A 20,936-nucleotide genomic window follows, 5' to 3' on the forward strand; every position below is an offset into this window, starting at 1 on the left:
CATATTATCATCCCCATTTTATGCGTGGTGAAATGGAGGCTCAGAAAGGCTAAGGCTGCCAAAAATTGGACCTCATCTGAGTATATCTGACACCAGAGAATATGTTCCTTCCACCACGATGCACTACCTTATGCATCTGCATCTGGAGCCGGCACTGCGGCGCACTAGGTTAATCCTCTGCCTGTGGTGCCAGTTCTAGTCCCGGTTGCTCCTCTTCAGTCTAGCTCTCTGCTGTGGCCTGGGATAGCAGAAGATGACCCAAGTCCTTGGGCCCTGCACCTGCATGGGAGAATGGAAAGAAGCTCCTGGCTCCTGGCTTCGGATCGGCACAGCTCCAGCGGTTGCGGCCATTTGGGGAGTGAACCAGCGGGTGGAAGACCTCTCTCTCTCTCTCTCTCTCTCTGCCTCTCCTTCTCTCTCTGTGTAACTCTGACTTTCAAATAAATAAATAAAATCTTAAAAACAAAAGCTGAGCATTCTTCTAATTTACAAAGGCAATAACTACTTATTGCAGAAAACACAAGCAATGAGGTGTGGCACAGTGAATGACAGTTATCTTGCCAGCCACCGCTCACTGTCATTCCTCCTCTTTGCCACGTGACTTCACAATGACATCATCACCCAGCAGCACACTGTGAGGGCAAGTGCCGGGCTTCGACTGGCTGTGACTACAGCCTGGGAAACTGGAGGAGCCAGAGCTCTGATCTGCCGAGTGGATGCTTGGAGAAATACATGAATGCTAACTTGTCCTCTGAATAACTCACCGTGACATACACTATTTACACGCAAATTATGAATTTTTGACAAATTATATTACACATTTTCCACTTCCTTTTATTTGCTTACACTTGAAATGACACGGGCACACTGCAGCATTATGAATAGCACCAAGAGGCTGGACAGAGCCCAGGCGTCCAGTGGCAGCATATGGCAGAAGCCTGGCTCAGCAGATGACAATGCATTGGGTAAACCAGATGCTGTGCCGCGGGAGTCACCCCGGGTATCACCGATAGCTTTAGACAGAGTGAGAAAAGACCAGGGTCAGGGTCTACAGCACGCTCTCTCATGAGGAAGAGAGGGACAGATACATTTCTACTCACCTTAGTTGCAAAAATGTCCTGAAAGAATATAAAAGAAGAGAAGGAGTTAGGAGTAGAGAAGGCAGAAAGGAAAGTGGGCCAGGTGGGAGGGAGCCTTCTGAGAGAGTGTGCTGCATGTATTTTTACTTTGGATAATGGGACGAAGTCCAGTGATATTTTTACAGTGGTTGCTTTTAAAGGCAAAGCCATGCTACAAACAGCAGTTCCATGGCCTCAGCCCTTCCCCCACACCTACCCTGAAGACGGAACCGATCACTTCAACTCTCCTCTCTCTCCTTTCTGTCCATTTCTTCCTTTTAAACCACCGAGTTCATATCATTACTTCTTCATTTCTTTCCACTCCGAACACTGTCTTTTACATCTTACTATGCAAGACGAAGACCTGGCCAGCTCATACCACGCCTCACACAGACGCACACGAATCCTGCCTCCCTCCTTCTCTTAGTTTGCAATGGTCCCTGAGGCTTCGTGTCCCAGAAGCGTGGCCCCAGTGTGCAGGCGTGAGAGGTGCTGGCTGGGGGTGAGTCAGGGAGGCATCTCCCGGAGCCGGGATTAATGCAGGTCTCACGCAATGCGTTAGCTCTCACGGAGCTGCTTTGTGCAGAAAGACCGTGTCTGATCCCTGAGTCCCTCAGGCTTTTTGCCTTAGCATTTGACCTTCTCCCTCTCAGTGCAGCCAGAGAGAGCACGCCAGAACCAGACACATGCTGGTGTCACACTCTCAAATCTCACAACTGTGCGCTGAAGACACCTCATCTCTCTACAAAGTGCCCGGCCACAGACTAACACGTAGCTCTGTGGTGGTTTCTGGTTCTAGCTGTAGTTGGTGTCAAAAGGAGAGTGCCCCTTTTAACTCAAGAAAAAATAAGGTCGGAAATAGGACAAGCAACTCTCTTCTAAGCAAGGCAGGACTTCTAGGAGAACTGAAAATCTATCATTTTCCAAGTCTACTGAAGATTTTGTGGACATTAAAGACCTTTATGTCTTAAGACCTCGTTTTACAACCTTGAAATACTGTTTGGATACAAGGCTTTGCAAAAATGGTGTCAAAATTGAGGATGTGTTAAAAATTCAATTAGCAATATTAAAGGCTCAGTATGGTCTTCTTGAGGTGGTTTTAAAAAATTAATTGTAGTCAGTGCCAACATTGTGGCATAGCAGGTAAATCTGCCACCTGTGGTGCTGGCATCCCATAAGGGTGCAGGTTAGTGTCCCAGCTGCTCCACTTCTGATCCAGCTCCCTGCTAAGGTGCCTGTGAAGCACATTAGCCACCAGTTCATCCCAAATGACCACAACAGCCAGGGCTGGGCCAGGTTGAAACCAGGAGACAGGAACTTCATCCAGGTCTCCCACATGTGCAGAAGGAGCCCAAGTACTTGGGCCATCCTCTGCTGCTTTCCCAAGTGCATTAGCAGGGAGCTAGATCAGAAGTGGAGCAGCCGGGACTGGAACCAATACTCACAGCAGGTGGCTTAACCCACTGTGCCACAATGCCAGCCCCTTACCGTGATATTTTTGAGGTGGATAATTTACTTAATAGTTTATTTTATTGCAGTTTAATTTTTATTCCAAGGTTTATTTGAGAGAAACAGACAAAGAGAGACATACAGAGCTCTCATCTACTGGTTCAGTATCCAAAAGCCTGCAACTTTTGGAGAGATGGCGAGACCAGACCACTAGCTGGGAACACAGCCAGGTGTCCCAGGTGGGCGGTGGGGACCCAACTATTGGAGTCATCATCTGCTGTCTCCCAGAATAAGCACCAACAGGAAGCTGTAACTGGGAGCAGAGTCCGGACTTGACCCCAAGCATTCAGACCGGGATACAGATGTCCCAACCAGCATCTTAAACACTAGCACACTGCTCCCACTAACAGAATGTTTAAGGTTATTTATTACAGTTTATTTTCAAAAACCTATACACAATGCAATGTACACTTTTAAAATAACTTCTGTTTTCCATAGGGTAACTTTACAACCACTATGTAAATATTCTTCACTAATAAGCCCACATAATCATACGTCTTTGTCTGAAAGAGTTTTGTCTGTTTGTTTATTTATTTGAAAGACAGATTTACAGAGAGGCAGAGGCAGAGAGAGAAAAAGAAAGAAGTCTTCCATCTGCTGGTTCACTCCCCAGATGGCTGCAACAGCTGGAGCTGTGCCGATCTGAAGCCAGGAGCCAGGATTTTCTTCTGGGTCTCCCACGCAGGTGTTGGGGTCCAAGGTCCTAGCAGAGAACTTTCCCAGGCTATAGCAGAGAGCTGGATCAGAAGTGGAGCAGCCGGGACTCCAACCAGCGCCCACGTGGGATGCCGGTACTTCAGGAGGCGGCTTTACCCGGTATACCACAGTGCTGGCCCCTTATCTTTCTTACAGTTAATAAAGTTCTCATTGGGTTATTTGCTTACTTTCCCACATGTGTACTGTTGTGGGGGCCAGTGTTGTAGCACAGCAGGTTAAATCATCACCTGCAACGCTGGCATCCTATATATATATGAGCGCCAGTCAAGTCCCAGGTGCTCTGTTTCCCATCCAGTTTCCTGCTAATGCATCTGGAAGGCAGTAGAAGACGGCTCAAATCCGGGGCCCTGCCACCCACCTGGGAGACTCAGATGGAGCTCCTGGCTCCTGGCTGCAGCCTGATCCAACCCTGGCTGTTGCAGCCATTTGGAAAGGGAAGCAGTAATGGAAGATCTCTCTCCCTCTCTCTATGTAACTCTGACTTTCAAAATAAATAAACCTTTAAAATACAAGTTGATATCTTAATACCATAGAAGTAGAAGGATCTAATCTTGTAATAAATGATAATTTTTAAAATCTAATAAACTTGGCCTTGTTAATAGCAAAATATTAATAAAATAAAACCACAAATGTCCAACAACAGAGTATGATTAAATATTATTGTCTATCCCCATAATGTATTACCATGAAGACACTTGGATGATCTAAGCACTAAAGATCGTATGGTGGGGGCTGGCGCTATGGTGCTACAGGTTAAAGCCCTGGCCCGTAGCACTGGCATCCATATGGGTGGCGGTTCAACTCCCAGCTGCTCCACTTCCAATCCACTCCCTGCTAATGTACCTGGGAAAACAGCAGAGGATGGCTCAAGTCCTTGGGCCCCTGTACACACATGGGAGACCTGGAAGAAGCTCCTGGCTTCGGATTGGCTCAGCTCCAGCTGTGGCGGTCATCTGGGGAGTGAACCAGTGCATGGAAGACCTCTCTGACTCTCTCTCTCTCTGCCTCTGCCTCTCATTAACTCTTTCAAATAAATAAATCTTAAAAAATTTTAAAAACTGAAAATATAGTATTACCTATGCATGGATTAAAGAAACTCTCGAGATCGCGGAGAACATACAATAAGCATGTTTTTAAATATGGAACTGCGCTCATAAGAGAGCAAGGGCTATGCCCTGAGGCAAAGAGGACGAGGGAGCCAGTGGCCAGGTGGGAAGCAGACTGTGCTGCAGAGAGGCTGAGGTGACATTCAAGGTGTGCAGTAGGAACTAGAGAACCCTATAAAGCCAGAAGCCTTTAGGAGGTAGAACCTTGTGTGGGGGCCACCAAAAAAAAAAAAAAAAAAATCTGGCTACGGGCTCTGTATGAAGAAAAACTCCCCCCTTGAGATTTGCTTCCCATGGCTCTGGGCTCTACTTTTCATTGCTGAATTGACGTCACCATCCTCCAAGGGAGAAATCTACTGAAAGTGGTCCAGAATGCTTGCGCCATGGGCACCTGTCAGAGGCGACCACAGATCCTTCCTGGAAGAACACTCCCCAATCCCTGAGCGACTCCGGACAAACCCGAACTCACAGTGCAAAATTATAAAACACAGGCACCCTGGAGAAATGCAACAGGAAAGACAGACAACAGTATCAGGCCCCAAAGGTTTAAGGTAATGGAATTCTGGAGTACAAAAATGAAATTAGCTGCTTAAAATGTTAAAGAAATAAGAGAAGTAGTAAGGTACAGCTTTAAAAGAAATCCTGGAAGATTTGAAAAGTAACCTAATCAGGTGCAACTTGTAAAAATCAAGAGCCATCACTTTTGCTATTGAAAGCTCGGTGGATGGGCACGCTGCAGATAAGACACTGCTGAAGACACAAGTGATGAATTAAAGGTCACAGATAGGCAAAAGCTTGCAAGAGCAGAGGGAAGAGGGAGAGGATCCCACGGGCTGCTGAGCTGAGTCCCAGGCAGAGGCCGGGAGGAGGGCGTGCTGCAGGAGCAGGTCGGGGAGGGAGGCAGGAGACGACCCGGAGCAGGGAACGGGTCGGGACCTCTGGCTCTCAGGTGGGTGGGAAGCTCTAAGGGACCCCCGCCTGGAGCCCAGAGTGGAGGGCGAGGCAGAGGCAGAGGCGATGTGGGAGACGCTACAGGAGTCCTGGTAGAGGGTGGCATCGTGCACCATGGCAGCGGCACTAGTGGTTCTCAGAAGGTGGCAGGTTTTTTTATTATTAAGATTTATTTATTCGAGCCACTGGCGGCAGCACTGCGTGTTCCACCACTTACAACACCTGCATTCCAAATGAGAGCCAGTTTAAAGGCAGAATCAATCCCCACACACACAGAGAGAGAGAGAAAGAGAGAGAGAGAATCATGCATCTCCTGATTCAATCCCCTAAATGGCTGCAACAGCCAAGTCTGGACCAGGCCAAAGCCAGGAGCCGGGAACTCCATCCTGGTGTCCCACATGGGCGCAGGGACCCAAGCACTTGGGCCATCTTCCACTGCCTTCCCAGGTGCATTAGCGGGAAGCTAGTTGGAAGCAGAGCAGCCAGGACTGAACTGGCACTAAGATATGGGACGCTGGGGCCGGTGCTGTGGCATAGCCAGTAAAGCCGCCACCTGCAGTACCATCATCCCATATGGGCGCCAGTTCGAGTCCCAGCTGTTCCACTTCCAATCCAGCTCTCTGCCATGGCCTGGGAAAGCAGCCACTCTGAACACCATAATTGGATTAAGTTTCTACCCTCTTGGTGCCATTAATGTTAGACTTTGGGGCTAGGCTGAGGGGAACAAATGTTCCAACTACAGCAGAACTGAAGTCCTTAGTCCCTGCTGACCGCCTGCTATGTGCCATGCAATGTGGGTGACACAGGACCCAGGGTGGTGGCCATTTGGTCCTGCCCTGTCCAGCAGTCCCCCTCCCTTTGCTGGAGCAGCCATACAGTGCACAACCCTGGGACAACTCCTGTCGTCCTTCCACATTGCTATCAACTGGCACTGGGAAAATTGATAGATGACAGGGTTGGCATCTCTGAGTTAGTACTTTCTATGAAATACATTTTACATGTATTATAAGCCTAAATGTGAAATGCAAAGCTTTAAAAGCAAAAACAAGAGGAATTGCAGAAGTACCTTCACAGCATCTGTTAGGGATGGGTGCACTAATGAACAATCCCCCAGGGCAGAAATCGTGACGGATACATGATTATAAGAACTCTATTGAGGCCAGCGCTGTGGTGCAGTGGGTTAACACCCTGGCCTGAAGTGCTGGCATCCCATATGGGCGCCAGTTCGAGACCTGGCTGCTCCACTTACCATCCAGCTCTCCGCTATGTCCTGGGAAAGCAGTGGAAGATGGCCCAAGTCCTTGGGTCCCTGCACCCATGTGGGAGACCTAGAAAAAGCTCCTGGCTCCTGGCTTCAGATCAGTGCAGCTCTGGCCATAGCGGCCAATTGGGGAGTGAACCAGTGGATGGAACCCCTCTCTCTCTCTGTGTGTGTGTATAACTCTGACTTTCAAATAAATAAATAAATCTTTAAAAAATTGTTTATAAAAAGAACTATATTAAAATTTACCCATTCTCAAATAGCTATTGATTCCTCAACTTGATAACAGGATCTATGAAAATCCATAGCAAGCATCATATGTAATGGTGAATGGCTAAAAGCTTTCTCCCTAAGCGTAGGACCAAGAAAAGGGTTTCTGCTTTCTTCACTTTCTTCCAAGATTGTTCTGGAGGTTCTAGTCGGAACAAGTAGGAAGAGTAAACTCCAAACATCCTAGATTGAAAGACAATAAAACAGAACCATGTCACGTCACATAGATAGAAGCCTGGATTGAGTTTCTGGCTCCCGGATTCAGTCTGACCCAGCCTTAGCTGTATTGGCATTTGGTGAGTGAACCAGCAGATGGGAGATCTGTCAGTCACTTTCTCTCTGCCTTCCAAATAAATAAATACATAAAAAATAAAAAAGACACCCTCACCCCACATGGGAGGGCCTGGGTTTGACTTCCGGCTCTGGCTCTTGACTCCAGTATCCTGCTAACGCAGACCCTGGAAGGCAGGGTGATGGCTCGAGTAGTTGGGTTCCTGCCACCCACATGGGAGGCTTGGATGGAGTTTCTGATACCTGGCGTCAGGCTAGGCCCAGGTCCTGGCTAATGTGGCACCTGGGGAGTGAACCAGTGGATGCAAACTCTCTCCCTCTGTCTCTCTGCCTCTCAAATAATTAAAGTAAAAAGAAAATGACAAGCATTGGTGTGGACGTACAGAACTTTGGAACCCTCATACATTGTTAGCGGGAGTGTAAAATGATGCAGCTGCTTTGTAAAACGAATTTCATAGTTCTTTGAAGATAAAGCACAGAGCTGCGACTCCCCTCTTAGGTATATACCCAGGAGAACTGAAAATACACATGCACATGAAAACCTGTGCACAAACATTCACAGTAGCATTATTCATAGCAGATAAAAACTGGAAATAAATCCATCAGTTTTAGAATGGATAAACATAATGGAATGTAGCCACACAATAGAATAGTATTTGGCAATTAAAAAAAAATGAAGTACCTTCTCCAACATGGCTGAACCTAGACACTATTATACTAAGCAAAAGAAATCAGACAAAAGGCCACACGTTGTATGGTTCCATTTATATGAAATGTCCAGCGGCCGGCGCTGTGGCATAATGGGTAAAGCTGCTGCCTGCAATGCTGGCATCCCATATGGGTGCTGGTTTGAGTCCCGGCTGCTTCACTTCCGATGCAGCTCTCTGCTGTGGCCTGGGAAAGCAGTGGAAGATGGCCCAAGTGTTTGGGCCCCTGCACCTACATGGGAGACCTGGAAGAAGCTCCTGGCTCCTGGCTTCAGCCTGGCCCAGCTCTAGCTATTGTAGCCATCTAGGGAGCAATCCAGTAGACAGGTGGTCTCTCTGTGTGTGTGTCTCTTTCTCTAACTTTGCCTGTCAAATAAATAAAATAAATTTTTTTAAAAATAAAGAAAATATGCCAGCAGAAGGCTAGCAACTATGCACAGTGGTCCCACTCACCGCTGTAGCTCAAAGGCTCCCAAGCTGCAAAACCCTCGCCAATAAGCCAGGAGATAAAGCCCAGGAAATGCAGAAAACGCACATAGCCAGAAGCCACACCAAGAGGGTAAAACACTCACGGTTTTTCAGTACTATTATTCCACGCTCCGACCTTCTCCTCTGAAAGTGGATAAAGCAAAAGAAGTTCTGGCAAAGCCGTGCCAATCATCACAGAGGCACGCTGCGGAGTTCCCTGGCAGCAGGCATAAAGCCCTACCATGGCAGCGTAGGATGACTCCCCATCAGGAGACGGAGCAGAATTAGGGGACCGTGGCCTGGGGCTGGGCTTTATACACAGCAAGGGCTCAAGGAGTCAGCAGGTGCTGGGGAGAGCCAAAGAGAAAGCCGGGAACGGCCGGGAGGAAAAACGTTCAAACCCTCTTTCTCCATCTTTCTTTTTTCTTTTTTTTTTTTTTTTTAATTTTTTGACAGGCAGAGTGGACAGTGAGAGAGACAGAGAGGAAGGTCTTCCTTTGCCGTTGGTTCACCCTCCAATGGCCGCCGCGGCTGGCGCACTGCGGCGGGCGCACCGGGCTGATCCGATGGCAGGAGCCAGGATCCAGGTGCTTTTCCTGGTCTCCCATGGGGTGCAGGGCCCAAGCACCTGGGCCATCCTCCACTGCACTCCCTGGCCACAGCAGAGAGCTGGCCTGGAAGAGGGGCAACCGGGACAGAATCCGGGGCCCCAACCGGGATTAGAACCTGGTGTGCCGGCGCCGCTAGGCGGAGGATTAGCCTAGTGAGCCGTGGCGCCGGCCTCTTTCTCCATCTTTCAAAGGGTCAGATTGTCTGGGAGATGGGGAGAGACTGATCACATGATGCCTCCTCCTCGTCCAGCCCATGGAACTAAGAGAAGCCCCAGCGGCAGGCTTTGGAGGACCTGCAGAGTGCACGGGAGCTCCGGGGTCCCTGCACGCACAGGCATGGAGGAGAACTCAGCGGAGAGCCAGTCCCTGGCAGGGCCAGCAGCATCGCGCAGGCCCAGGGTGACGGATGCACTGACAGAGCCCTTTAACAAATACAGGTCTAAACTACTGGGACAGAGCCTGGAAGACACGAATAAATGGGAGTGTAGCTTTGCTTAAGCAGAAAGAGACAACACGTGTTAAAGACAGCAACATGTTGGGCTAACAAAGCAGCAAAGATGGGGTAAAACTCAACAGAATGCATTAAAGGACTTGATAAAATTCACTCGAGGGGCCGGCATTGTGGTGTGGCAGACTGTGCAGCAGCCTGTGATGCCGGCATCCCGTGTGGCCGCTGGTTTCGAGTCCCGGCTGCTCCACTTCCCATCTAGCTCCTGCTGATGGCCTGGGAAAGCAACGAAGGATGGCACAAGTGCTTGGGCCCCTGCAGCCATGTGAGAGACCCAGATGAAGCCCCCAGCTCCTGGCTAGAGACTTGCTCAGCACCAGTCCCAGCCTTCGCCATTGTGGCCATTTGGGGAGTGAACCAGAAGATGGAAGATCTCCCTGTCTCTCTCTCTCTCAAGTCTGCCTTTTAAAGAAATAAATAAAATCTTTTTTAAATAATTCATCTAAAAAAATACTCACTTGAAAAAATAAATAGGCAAAACTATGGAAGGATATTTGAGAAATGAGGAGAAAAAGCCATGATAGATTCTAGCACTCATTATAAAACAAAATCATCTAAAATACAAAAGCCAAAATAACTTTTTGTTAGGGCCTGCTATATGACAAACTAATAGTCACAAAACAATGGGATAGGAATTACTACTTAACGCTATCACAACTATATATTACCAATTAGGAGAATTTATTTCAATGCTCAAAACAGAAGCAAAACAATTAATGTGAATGAACTTTTAATTAAGTTTAAAAAATGAAGATGAGGGGGAATATCAGTTTCAAATTTATTTAAAACAATTAAAGAATTCAAAGAAAAGGCAAACATAAAAATAGCCAAGTTCCATAGAGGGATGCATATTCTCCAGAAAGCATATACTTGACACGTGTTGTAAACGTAGCACTAACCGTCAGAAATACATAGATGAACAAAATGGTTCCGACTAGAACTTCTAGCAACCTGGACCCTCCTTCAGCAAACCCCCTGTAACACACACTGCTCGGCCACAACTCAAGTCTACAATGAACCCTGTTTAATCTGCTGTAGTCTCTTTTTCTGTCATGTATTCTACGTCCTAGAGAACAATTTGGCCCATACAGGGTGAGACACAGTAATATTGCTAGATGTAACAAGACCAAAGAAAGAAAATCACATGAAGACTAAAACATGAGTTTTCCTGCGCTCACGGTGCAGTCATGGGGAAACAAGCAGTAAATTTCAGCAGGTGCAACAGGCAGAATTCTTTTAAGATTTATTATTTGAAAGATTCATTTATTTGAGCAACAGAGAAGGGGGCAGGAAAGGGAGGAGGGAGGGGGGGGCGGAAATATACAACTTCTATCCACTGGTTCAATCCCCAAATGGTTACAACAGCCAGGTCTAGGAGCCAGGAACTCCACCGGGGCCCCCGACATGGGGGTAGGGACCAAAATTCTTGGGCCATCTTCCATGTCTTCTCAGGCACATTAGGAGGGAGCTCAATGGGAAGAGGAGCCTCCGGGACTTGAACCAGCACTCTGATAAGCGATGCCAGTAAGCACAACACCAGCCCCTGGGAAGAATTTTACGATGGCCCCGTGATGGTCATTCCCTGATTCCTCCCACAATTATGACACAGTGTATGGCAGAAGAAATTTTTCAGATATAATTAAGGTTACCAGCCAGTTGGCTCTAAGAAAGGGAGATTAGCGGTGTGTATTTGGCCCAGCAGTTAAGACACACTTGGGATGCCCATATCCTATATCAGAGTGGCTGGGTTCAAGTCCTGGGTCCACTCTTGATTCCAGCTTCCTGTTAATATGCACCTTGCGAGAAGGCAGGTGATGGTGCAAGTCGCTGGGTCCCTGTCACCCACGTGGGAGTGAGTTCCTGGCTCCTGGCTTCAGCCCCAGACAGAGGCTCTTGCAGGCATTTTGTTGAGGGAACCCAAAGACGGCAGTTCTCTGCCTCTGTCTCCTTCCCTTCTCTCCCTCCCTCTCCCCCTCTACCGCTCAAATCAAAAATAAACAATTCCTTTTAACAGGATGGAGAGATTGTCCACGTAGTGCTAACCTATTATCCGAGCCTTTAAAAAGCAGAGATTTTTCTGTAGCCGGTAACAGAGAGAATAAATTCTATATATGAAACACGGCATTGCTGGCTTGGGAGATGGAGGGGGCCACATGGAAACAGCTTGACTGCAGCCTACAGGAGCTGAGAACCAGAACGGAATGGGGACATCAGCCCTACACTGGAAGGGGCTGGATTCTCCCAACAATTGGAATGAATTGGAAAAGCGAATCTTCCCCACAGCCTCCAGGTGAGAATGCACTCAACTGAACTGGATTTGGGTCTAGTGAGACCCCAATAAATACAAATAACTACAGTTCCTGGGGCTGGCCTTGTGGTGCAGCAGGTTAAAGCCCCGGCCTACAGTGCCGGCATCCCATATGGGTGCTGGTTCAAGTCCTGGCTGCTCCACTTCTGATCCAGCTCCCTGCTATTGCCTGGGAAAGCAGAAGACGGCCCAAGTCCTTTGGCCCCTGCACCCACGTGGGAGACCCAAAAGAAGCTCCTGGCTCCTGCCTTCAGACTGGCTCAGCTCTGGCTGTTGTGGCCATTTGGGGAGTGAACTAGCAGATGCAAGACCTCTCTCTGTAACGCTTTCAAATAAATAAAATAAATCTTTAAAAAAAAAAAAAAACTACAGATCCTGATTCAGGAGGTCTGGGGTGGTGCCTGAGAAAAATTCTGCATTTTTTTTTCTTATTTGAGAGTCAGAGAGAGAGCTACATTCTATTTGTTTGCTCCTTACGTGCCCACAGTGGCCAGGACTGGGTCAAGTCAAAGCCAGGAACTCAATCCACATCTCCCATGGGAGTGTCAGAGACCCAGCCACCTGAGCCATCACCTGCTGCCTCCCAGGGCCCACGTTAACCGGAAGTGAGAGTCAGAAGCCTGGAAGGAAAATCCAGCTTAGGCCCTCTGTGCAGGAATGGTCATCCTAACCAGTGTCTTTTTTTTTTTTTTAAGATTTTATTTATTTATTTATTTATTTGAGTGGTGTACAGGAAAGCCCCAGGTGAGCAGGAAAGACCAGTTAGCCTGTGCACATGACACATACTATAGGAGAAGTCCTTTCCCACACTACCATAAAATGTTGAGCTTCTGGCATCCAGAATTTGGAAATCTAGCAACTTTAAAACAAGGAGGTTGACGATAACAAATTAATAAAATGTTTCAGCAACCCATAAGTACAAATATGAGGTACTTCAAAAAGTTCCTGGACAACCAGAATTTAAAGATAAGTTTATTTTGGTGAAAAAAAAATGTTTTAAATCCAGGGCCAGCTCCATGGCGCACTAGGTTAATCCTCCGCCTGCGGCACTGGCATCCCATATGGGCACCAGGTTCTAGTCCTGGTTGTTCCTCTTCCGGTCCAGCTCTCTGCTGTAGCCTGGGAAGGCAGTGGAGGATGGCCCAAGTGCTTGGGCCCCTGTACGCTCGTGGGAGACCAGGAGGAAGCACCTGGCTCCTCGTTTCAGATCAGCGTACTTCCCGCCATAGCAGCCATTTGTGGGGTGAACCATCGGATAGAAGACCTTTCTCTCTGTCTCTCTCTCTCTGTCTGTAACTCTACCTATCAAATAAATAAATAAATCTTTTTAAAAATGTTTTAAATCCATGCAGTTTTTTCATGATATGCATTTGCCATGAACTTTTTGAAGTATTCTCATAATACTGATTGAGAGGACAAAGGTAATAATTTCATTGAAAAGAAAACATTTTGGGGGGCTGGCGCACCTGCAGTGCAGGTATCCCATATGGGCACTGGTTCCAGTCCCAGCTGTTCCATTTCCGATCCAGCTCTCTGCTATGGCCTGGGAAAGCAGACGAAGATGGCCTATGTCGTTGGGCCCCTGCACCTGTGTGGGAGACCTAGAAGAAGCTCCCGGCTCCTGGTTTCAGATCGGTGCAGCTCCGGCCATTGCAGCCATTTGGGGAGCGAACCAGCAGATGGAAGACCTCTCTCTCTCTCTTAGTCTCTCTCTCTTTCTGCCTCTCTGACACTCTGCCTTTCAAATAAAATAAATAAACCTTAAAAAAATAGAAGAGATTTTTATTATTTATTTATTTATTTATTTTTGACAGGCGGAGCGGACAGTGAGAGAGAGAGACAGAGAGAAAGGTCTTCCTTTGCCGTTGGTTCACCCTCCAATGGCTGGTGCACTGCGCTGATCCGATGGCAGGAACCAGGTGCTTCTCCTGGTCTCCCAAGGGGTGCAGGGCCCAAGCACTTGGGCCATCCTTCACTGCACTCCCGGGCCACAGCAGAGAGCTGGCCTGGAAGAGGAGCAACCGGGACAGAATCTGGTGCCCCGACCGGGACTAGAACCCGGTGAGTAGAAGAGATTTTTAAGATTTACTTACTTATTTGAAAGCCAGAGTTACAGAGAGAGAGGGACAGAGAAAGAGATCTGCCATCCACTGGTTCACTCCTCAAATGGCCACAACAGCTGGGGCTGAGCCAGGCCAAAGCCGGGAGCTGAGAACTGCATCCTGGTCTCCCACGGGGGCGGCGGGGGTGCAATCACTTGGGCCATCTTCCGCTGTCTTCCCAGGAGCATCAGCAGAGAGCTGGATGGGAAATGCAGCAGCTGGGACTCGAACCGGCGCCCGTATGGGATGCCAGCACTGCACGTGGCAGCTTAACCCCACCCCCACCCCTGCCACAACGCTGGTCCCAAGAAGAGGTTATTTTGAGACACAAGACAGTGTTTTTTAGACACAAGACAGTTATTTTGAGACATAAGACAGTGCATCTATATATCCTGTACCTCACTTTAACAATGAAGGCAAAACACGATAGGATGGATATAATCACAATCCTGGACTTTTAGGATGCTCATCCCAGGAAGGGGGTAGCCATAGTTTCCCATTACCATGTGAAAACACATTCTGGCAACTGTAAGTCTTAGGGTCTGTGAGCAGAAACACTGGTGTTAATTTACCCTGGTGACCCACAGCTCTGGCGACCTAGGTCATACAAAGTTTCTTTTGAGGTCCGAGTTATCCTGATTCCAGCTGCATTGCTTAAATACTGAACCCTTCCGGCAGACAATTCTGTATTATCTGGAACAGGAACAGACCTCAACCTCCAACACCATACCTCGCTGTATTTCTGGCCACTGCTTTAAGAACTTGACTCTGAAACTGAAAACACCTACTGTAAAAAAAATTAAAAAAAAAAACACACAAAATAATGCAAAAACAGATGATATTTTGGTCCAAACCATGTTTACTGAGAAAATAATTTGTCATTATTGAATTCACATAAATAGTATTGAAAAATATAGGTTCTGGGGCTGGCGTTGTGGCGCACCGGGTTAATGCCCTGGCCTGAAGCACTGGCATCCCATATGGGCACTGGTTCTAGTCCCGGCTGCTCCTCTTCCAATCCAGCTCTCTGCTGCGGCCTGGGAAAGCAGTAGAAGATGGCCCAAGGACTAGAGGAAGCTCCTGGCTCCTGGCTTCGGATTGGTGAAGCTCTAGCCATTTACTCCCAACTGGGGAGTAAACCATCGGATGGAAGATCTCTCTCTCTCTCTCTCTGCCTCTCCTATGTGTGTAATTCTGACTTTCAAATAAATACATAAATCTTTTTTAAAAAAATGCAGGTTCTAAAAAACAAGTAGAACAATAAGTTATCAATTATTTCACATCCAGAAAAGCAAAACTCTCTCCTAGAGGTGTCAAATTGACAGGCTTTCATGATTATGATAATTTATTATTATTATTGTTGTTGTTGTTGTTATAAATTTGCTTTAAGGAAAGTCTTATGTATTTCCTGATGTCTTGACATTACAAATCAGAACAAGCTTTGGTCATAACAAAGAAATTCTATGATTAGTGCCAAATTATTTTGAACACATGGAAAATATTTCCTGAAAACATCTCTGAAAATTCCAACTTTTATTGAAATATTGCTGCAGTAAATGAACAGCTCTTAGGTATCTTAATTAATTTATGTAACTCCTATAAGAATTCCATCCAGCAGGTCCTTTTCTTATCGCTACATTTTAGATGAGGAACCTGGAGCTTGGAGGGGTTAAGGAATTTACCAAGTGTGACTCTAAGACCAAATCCAAGCTGCCTCTCTCAGCTTGGCAAAGTGCAAGGCTCTCCCTCTCCTAGAAATGGAACCTGCGGTTCTACTGTAAAGACAGTGCCTCTGTTTGGACACTGGCTGAATTATTTTCCTTAGTCTGAAGGGAAGTTAAGTGCCTGCCTTGGCATTTTAGAGCAAAGCAGCGTGGAGTCTTTCCAGCACTTGTGTTTCTAATAAGTCTAGATATGCTTACGTTTTTCTTTCTCAAATGACATGCAGCTTTCGCTATGGCTAAGTCTACAACTAAATTGAAACCTCCAGTTTTTTCTCACTTGTAGTTTAAAATAAGATAACAATAAGCACAAGATAAAATGTTACATCTGGCATAACTTCAGTAGTCTTATTAATGATCTTCCTACAGCTCATTGAATGAAGCATTTTTGACACTGATACACATTTCAGGAATCAGTCAACAGTTAATATTCGCTTCAAGAATTCTTGTATTTTGGGGGGTTGTCTTCATTTATTTTTTCTATCATTATCAAAATACTCACTCAGCTTCTCTATTCAAACACTGGGGGAAACGCTAACACAGAACTCACAAACAAAAATATGTAGACAAACCAACCAGCCATCCAAAGGTCTCTGCTCTCCATATAATGAAGGGAACAGATGCTCTTAACAACGCTGACTCTCATAGTTTCAGATTTATGCTCCTGATCTGTGACATTCCTTACAAGAAACGGAAAGGGATGGCGAGGACGCCCTTAAAGGGGTTGTTAAGCTTCAATTAGTTAAGACCAGACACGCGATGCATTCGGCAAATGACAGAAATGACCAGGCATGTAGTTCTAGACTAAGTTTAAAGACAATGATTCCCCAGGTCTAAGAAATGCCATTCACGAGGCTGGCCAAAGACGCCCCACTTTCCGACTCCACCCCGCTAAGAGAACAGTCAATCCGTGTCCCGGAGAGCCTGCGCCCGGGGCTCTACCTGCGGCGGCCCTGGCCAGCAGGATGGGGCAGGGCTCCACACCCGTACCTGGGCCGCTGGCGACGCTGACACCGGCTCGCTCGGTGCCGCGCGCGGGAGCATCGCTCGCCGCCGCACCTGCTCCTCCTGGCCGGCTCACGCGCACTCACGCGCACACGCACGCCCTCGCGCCCCACCCGAGCACGGTCCCGCGCTCAGTCCCTTACCCACCGCAAGCTGGCGAGGCCAACGCCGCGACCCCACCTTGCAGGGCCGGCGCTCGCCGCTGCGCTCCGGAGCCCGGGCGGAGCAGGTGCAGCGGAGCGCAGCGCGCGCTCGGAGCGCTCGCCAGTGATTCAGCGCCTTTCCCCGCGCGGTTGCCCCGGCGACGCGCGCGCACGCGCACACTGCTCCGCGCCCCGCACCTGGGACCCAGGGACCGGCTGCCTGCGGCGCACCCTCGCGCCACCCCTTTGCCTTTATGCGCCCGGCCAGGCGTCTCCTGGAAGCTGGGCGCGCCGTCTGGGCCAACGACTCCGCCACTGGGTCCCCTCTCCCTGCGGAGCCCTCTGGGCCCCTTTGTCACGCTCTCCATTGTTTGTGCGGCTCTCGAGCCAGACCGACTCCAGGTGCCTCGCGAATGCACTTGCACCTGCGGCTGGTGGTAACCTAAACCACACCGGAAACGTGCGTGGAAGCCTCTTGTCTGCGTTCTTACTGCCTTCCAGCAATAGGGAAACGCAGTATTAGGGCAGAGGTAGAGTGCAGCGTGTAGGGCTGTGTCGCAGACCTGAGGAACAAGCCTCTACCAGGACACTGCCCAGCTACTGCGGAGCCTCGGACCAGGTCTGTAACCCTGTTTACCTGCTGCCTCTGCTACAACTGCAGGTACTCACACAGGATGATTATGGGAGTTAAATGATAATTCATCCTTTTTTTTTTTTTTTTTTTTTTTTTTGACAGGCAGAGTGGACAGTGAGAGAGAGAGAGACAGAGAGAAAGGTCTTCCTTTTGCCGTTGGTTCACCCTCCAATGGCCGCAGCGGCCAGCGCAGTGATCCGATGGCAGGAGCCAGGTGCTTTTCCTGGTCCCCCATGGGGTGCAGGGCCCAAGCACCTGAGCCATCCTCCACTGCACTCCCTGGCCACAGCAGAGAGCTGGCCTGGAAGAGGGGCAACCGGGACAGAATCCGGCGCCCCGACCGGGACTAGAACCCGGTGTGCCGGCGCTGCTAGGTGGAGCATTAGCCTAGTGAGCCGTGGCGCCGGCCGATAATTCATCCTTTAAGAATAAACTCAAAGAGTGAACACCAGCTGGGATGAAATAGGAAAAAAAGCCGTCCTGCTCTTGACCGAAGTGGTGGGACACAGAGCCAGGGGCCAACTTAACAGGAAATCTCGTCTCCTTCGCAGCCGTGTGGGGTGTAAGCCCCTCCTGGAATCATCGCTGCTTTCTCCCCCATCACTTTGTCATTCCCACCCAGAACCGGGAACCCCAGTCACCACCCTCCCTTCAACTCAGCATGGCCCCAGCCCTGCCTCCTTAACCCTGGGTTCTCCCAAAATGCCTCTGACGCTGGGAACAGCTGCGGCCCTCCCCTTTCTGAGACTCTGAATCCTCCAACAGAGCCCGAAGCTCCCAAGGCACTTCCTCCTCCCTCTTCTCACCTGGCACCCCAGAGGCCGCCAGTGCCTCTCAAAATGAAGTCACCGGTGGTCCTGGACCTTTCTCTCTGTATGTATGAGTGTGTGTGTGTGTGTGTGTGTGTGTGTGTGTGATGCTTATATCCATGTTGGCCTCACAGGAAAAAAGCATTCTGCCTCCTTGGGGCCCAGACTCCAGGCTGCTTCTCTTCAGCTCAGTGAACATTCGCTGAGTTCCTGCTCCGTGCCAGACGCTACAGTAGGGACTAAGGGTAGTGAAGTATCCTTAGTACAGCTTTTCTCATTTTGTCTCCTCTGGCTTATACCCATTAGTTGGGACGTCTGCACAGCAACAATCAGTCGTGATGAAGGGGGGAGAAACTGAGATTTATTGAAGGACCCCCAAAGTGGTGCCCTTTTGTGACGACCCCAGAAACACAGACTCCAGACCAGGCGATGCAAAAAGCAAGAGGTAGTTTTATTTCATTTGCGCAAATGGGCCCTCTGCTGCCGCAAGCAGCAAGAAAGAGAGGAGCCCTGAGCAGTTATCTCACACAGCTTTTAAGGGGGGCAAAACCACAAAATTAGCATACCATAGGGTGGCGTGAGTTCATTGGGCAACTACAAGGGGAGGGGGTCATTGAGGAGGAGAAACGGGTGGCTACGGGTGGCTACGTGCCCTACGTGCCTTTCCTTTCTTTGTTAAGCTTGGACAAGGGGAGGGGGTCGTTGAGCGGTGAGGAAGTATAGTCAGTGGAAAAGTACTGGGTCGAAGTTCCTGTTTTTCTATCTTATCAAGGCCACCTTTAGGGCGGCTCTCGCCCGCTCCCTTCATTATCAAGGTTAAAGTACATCCACATCATGCCAATGAAAGCATTGCCTCATATGGGCACCAGTTGTAGTTCCAGCTGCTCCACTTCTGATCCAGCTCTCTGCTATGGCCTGCGATGGCCATGGGGATGGCTCAAGTCCTTGGGCCCCTGTGCGGTGACTGTTCCTCGCCACCGCCAGCGAATTAGGCAGGCTGCCCGCAGCTTGCCTTGACCGAGGAGGGGAAGTGCACCACCCGCCGCCACTCAGGCCACTCAGCCTTCCCCAAACCCGGGGGACAATCAGACGTGGTGGGGAGCCCAGTCGAAGCAGGGTCTCACTTTATTGTAAAAGGGAGGTGTATATACAGCTGAGGTACAGAGCGGATGGTACAGAGTGGATGCGGGCAAGGGGTGGGGTGTTGTGATGCAAAAGGGTCTTAGCCACCCCTATTATACCTCCTTAATGATCATTAGGCAAAAGCACCCTGGGGCTGGGTTGTTTGCCACCAGGGATTTGAAACTGAAAAACAGGTTTTCAAATGGAGGTAGGCTCAGGAAGTTTCCTCTAGGCCTCTCCGGATTCAGCCTCCCCCACACCCCTGCACCCTTGTGGGAGACCCAGCAGAAGCTTCTGGCTCCTGGCTTCAGATCTGTCCAGCTCTGGCCGTTGTGGCCATTTGGGAAATGAACCAGAGGATGAAAACCTCTCTCTCTCCCTCTCTCTCTCTCCCTATCTCTAACTCTACTTTTCAAATAAATAAATACATTTTTTTAAATGTAAGATTCTGAGTTGGAATTTCTCTAAAAAGGGAGGAAAGGTCAGCAAGAAAAACTTAAGATTAAAAGTAAAAAACTCAAGATCGTGCAAATCAGATTTTTTTTCCTCTGAACTCCTTGAGACCAGAAGCATTCAGTTTTTGGAATATTCGTGTATGCATGTGCAGGAATAGGACCTATGTCTAAACATGAAATTCATGTTCATATACACTGCATACTCATAGCCTAAAGGCAATTTTGTACAATCTTTTTTGTGCACCTACATTTTTAAAATATTGAGATGCAGGGAGAGCTCTCATGCACTCACTCACTCCGCGAGTGCCACCATGGCCAGTGTTGGGCTGGGCTGAAGCTGGAAGCCAGGAGCTCAGTCCAGGTCTCCCACATGGCTGGCGGGAACACAATCGGAAGAGCCATTTACCGGCTGCATCCCAGAGTCTGCGTTACCAGGAAGCTGGAGTCAGAAGTCGGAGCCGGGACTCAAGCCCAGGCACTCCACCATGAGACACAGGTGTCTCAGCCAACAACTTAAAGACCAGGCCAAACACCCATACCTCCTCCTTCTCCATCCTGCATCTACTACTGTTACCGGAGAAATTGCAGGGTTCTTGTCTTCGCGCAAGAAAGAATTCAGGCGTGAGACAGAGAGTAGTGGGAGGTAAAATAGCAAGGTTTATTAGGGAAGGGACATCCGTAAGGACATCTCTCAGAGCCTGAGAGACTGGGGGGTGGGGGGGGAGCGAGGTTACATGTGGAGAGGAGATTACACCTGGCCAGACCAGGCGGGTGGCTCAGCAGAGAGGCAGAGGGCTGAGCGCCCCATCAGTTGAGGCCGGGGGTTTTTAAGGAGATGGGTCTCTGTCTTCACACATCTCCTCCTGAAACAAAGGATTTTATGGCTGTAAATATTAAGAAGCTCCTATCTGAGTTTTCCCTTGAAGGTATCAGACAGGAGGAAGCCTAGCTGGCGCCATCCTGGGTTCAGAGGAAGGGTGAGCAGGACCCCCTAGAGAATGGGGATCAGAGCAGGGTGTTTGAAATGCAGATACTGGGCTGCATCTGGGAGATTGTGGAAGATTCGTCAGGCAGAAGGGGCAGGGACCCCCACCTGGCAGGTTGTCAGGTAGAAGGGGCA

The 20,936-nt window shown here is 48.8% G+C and overlaps 1 protein-coding gene across 7 annotated transcripts in view; it reads right to left on the reverse strand.

Moving 5' to 3' along the window:
- The window catches only part of KIAA0319 (KIAA0319 ortholog), a 90,632-nt gene extending 73,692 nt beyond the window's left edge, over nt 1-16,940 (reverse strand). For 2 of the 7 annotated variants that reach the window (XM_051855008.2, XM_070074335.1), the window contains exon 1: nt 16,801-16,934. Coding sequence is in view for 1 of the 7 variants with exons in the window: in XM_008262496.4 (XP_008260718.3) it covers nt 16,639-16,692 (54 nt within the window). In the remaining 6 variants the exon portion in view is untranslated. Of the gene's footprint in view, nt 1-127; nt 13,866-16,638 lie in introns of those variants that run through there. The other 5 variants (XM_008262496.4, XM_070074333.1, XM_051855010.2 and 2 more) reach the window with 4 other exon arrangements.
- Between the last annotated feature and the right edge of the window lie 3,996 nt (nt 16,941-20,936).

The sequence above is a fragment of the Oryctolagus cuniculus genome, chromosome 5 (genome assembly GCF_964237555.1).
Source record: "Oryctolagus cuniculus chromosome 5, mOryCun1.1, whole genome shotgun sequence".
NCBI lineage: Eukaryota > Metazoa > Chordata > Mammalia > Lagomorpha > Leporidae > Oryctolagus > Oryctolagus cuniculus.